The sequence below is a fragment of the Pyxicephalus adspersus genome, chromosome 4 (genome assembly GCF_032062135.1).
Source record: "Pyxicephalus adspersus chromosome 4, UCB_Pads_2.0, whole genome shotgun sequence".
Lineage (NCBI taxonomy): Eukaryota > Metazoa > Chordata > Amphibia > Anura > Pyxicephalidae > Pyxicephalus > Pyxicephalus adspersus.
In genome coordinates this window covers 115,106,413-115,109,108 of record NC_092861.1, presented here as the reverse complement: position 1 = coordinate 115,109,108, position 2,696 = coordinate 115,106,413, and the positions used below count along the sequence as shown (strand labels likewise).

Here is a 2,696-nt window from a genome sequence, read left to right as displayed (position 1 = left end):
AAACTGCATGTGCAAATGGCACAAGCCATGAGGTAACAGAAACTAACACCAGATTCCACAGCTGCCTATTGTTAAAGTGAACCTGTTTTTTAGCCCTGACATGGGTCAAAGCTCAGGTTTACATAAATACAAGTGAACTAGCTGTAATTGCTTAGCATTAAACTTCAAGTGAAATCACACACCAGTGAGTAATAGTCGTGGTTTGTATTCAAAAAAGGTAATCAAATTTTGTCCTAATAAATCTCATTATTGAAAATCAAGACAAGACCTGTGCTATAAACGCTCACACAGACAACAAAGTAAAACAGTACCTTGTTTAGTAAGTTCTTGGGCTTCTGTAATAAAACAGTTTAGGACAGTAGTTAGGTTGCGGAGACGCAGCTGACAGAGTTGTAGAGAATGGAGTGTTTGAGGGTCAATAAAATTACAAGATCCATCAAACAATGGAACACCTGTAAAGCAAAATATAGAATGTTAATGACAATATAACAACCTTCCAAACCATAAGCCAAACATTATCCAAATAATGCTTTCACAATATTTTCATGGCATCTGAGACTACGCTGAAGTTTTAGGAATGTAAAATATAAGTTTGTAGGGTTTGAATGGATTGAGTGAATGCTTGCTTGAGTGATTACTACTACAGCCAATTGAAGTGATCATTCAGGGAAACACTGTAAACATTTACAAAGTCTTAATTACAGCAGTTGCGAAAACTTGAGAAAATATTTATTTAACATTTGCAAATAATTATGCCATAATTTGTACTAGATTTTTTCCATGGGATAAGTTATAGAACAATTTACATTAAAACTACTGAGAATTACTAAGAGAAAAAAAAAATGAATGACACTTACAAAGTCTATCAAATTCTCTCTTTACAAGAGTCACTTTATTCCACGTCCACTCAAGAACAAATCGTAAGTTGGCTGCAGATCTTGGTTGCTCTGTTAACGAAAAAAATGTGGATATTAGTTTCAAAATAAAGCAGATTTAATATTACATACCACTGCAGGATTAATAATCAATACTTGCCTTCTGCAGTCCACAGCTTGATACAGCGGGTTAAAAGGCTTATGGAACTAGTTTCAACAGCTGTTGATAAGATAGCTTGTAATTGCTCTTCCTACAATTGTAAACAAAGTGTTTAAATATTGCTTCAAGCTTTGTTTCTAACATCAACATCCCAAGAGCTTAACTTTGAAAAAAGATGCTTACCTGACTTAAGCTTGAAGGCTGAACATCAGCAAGTCTTGGAGACAACAGACCAGCTACTAAACATCTACTATAGCCATCAGGGATTGTTTCATTTAAAGATGAGCCCGAATTCTTCAAAAAGTAGAGGGTCTAGTTAAAAAAAATATTACCAACTCTAAGAATACTGAAGCAATAATTGAACACATTTAATACACAAATATACAAAATCATTAAGTAAAGTACATACCGAACCAGGAAGTACAACAGCTTTAACAACTCTTGAAATGCTAACATCATATAGGCAGAGTACACTGCTTTCTGCTTCTACTAGCCCCACAAGTAATCCGGTCTTCTTTTGCCATGTAAACTCTTTAACGGTAACAACTGTAGGAGGTCGTTCAGTCACGCCGCTAAAATGGTAGGCAGAAAGCCTTTCACCTGTCAATGCATTTGTAACTTCCAGCTGAGGTCCACAAGCCAGCCAGGCTAGTCCAGCTTTACCTTTAAAAACATGAGAGAAATTATCAGAAAAAAAATTAAGACAGTGTTGGGCATTACTAGGAAGTATTCGTGCAGCTCTTATATGTGCACAGCAACTTTCTGAAGGGCTTTTACCAGCTGGACGTCCAGTCCAGCTGCCATCAGGGTAGATTAGGCATAGCTCCTAAACAAGCTGCTAGCAGGCTTTAACATGACCTAAACATGTTTATAGCTGAAGCCTGCAAGAATTCTGATTATCAGGACAGTTAGTAAACTTCCGTTAAGACCCAATTGCTACTCTGTATCTAGCAGATCTTGCAAAACTCACTATGGAGATCTGGTTAGAATTCAGAAGCAACCAATATCTGACCCAGTAGTATCAAATTTTATGGGAAAACTTCGGAAATCTGCCTGATGTTCTTTGCTGAAATCCTCCTATAAACCAGGACAGAGTTTAAAGTATTTAACCTATTAGGTCACCAAGTTAAAAAATAGGTATCTGCTTTCTTTTCCTTTTATTTTAGGGGTCCATACTCAAAAATGCAGGATAAGCAAGAAGAATGTTTAGCCAGTCTCCCAAAACAACTTACAATATTAAACCACAAAGGCTTAGAGAGTTACTTGAAACAAAATCACCATTTTTTTCTAATCAAAATTTATTATAACTTAACAATATTTCTATTACATACATTTGCTTAATAAAGTACCCCAGAAAAAACATTAAACATACCTGGTGTAAATTTTGCTCGAAGAACAGAATCCAATTGTATATCATCTTCCTGTAGTGCCTTTACAGTTGCATCAGGGAACTGTAAGAATTCGCTGGTTACTTGTGCAGACAGATTTTGCATCTTTTTGCCTAGGAGAAAACAAACACCACACTGTAAATGAGAAGCATTTATCTAAAATGTCACTTAGGCTTAGTCTACACGGACTGTTTCCCCAGCATTTCAGCTGAGGCTTTTAAAGCCCATGTTTGAAGTCCCCATGCATTCCAATGGGCTAATCTACACCAGGAC

General features: G+C 36.3%; 1 protein-coding gene across 1 annotated transcript in view; it reads right to left on the bottom strand.

Moving 5' to 3' along the window:
• Positions 1 to 2,696, bottom strand: part of LOC140329863 (uncharacterized) — a 20,816-nt gene that overhangs the window by 13,858 nt on the left and 4,262 nt on the right. Inside the window, exons 2-7 of the mRNA XM_072410254.1 lie at positions 2,408 to 2,536; positions 1,379 to 1,698; positions 1,219 to 1,347; positions 1,036 to 1,126; positions 858 to 947; positions 307 to 452 (exon numbers count right to left, since the gene is read on the bottom strand). Of these exons, the coding sequence (XP_072266355.1) occupies positions 307 to 452; positions 858 to 947; positions 1,036 to 1,126; positions 1,219 to 1,347; positions 1,379 to 1,698; positions 2,408 to 2,528 (897 nt within the window). The 5' untranslated portion in view covers positions 2,529 to 2,536. The remainder of the gene's footprint in view (positions 1 to 306; positions 453 to 857; positions 948 to 1,035; positions 1,127 to 1,218; positions 1,348 to 1,378; positions 1,699 to 2,407; positions 2,537 to 2,696) is intronic.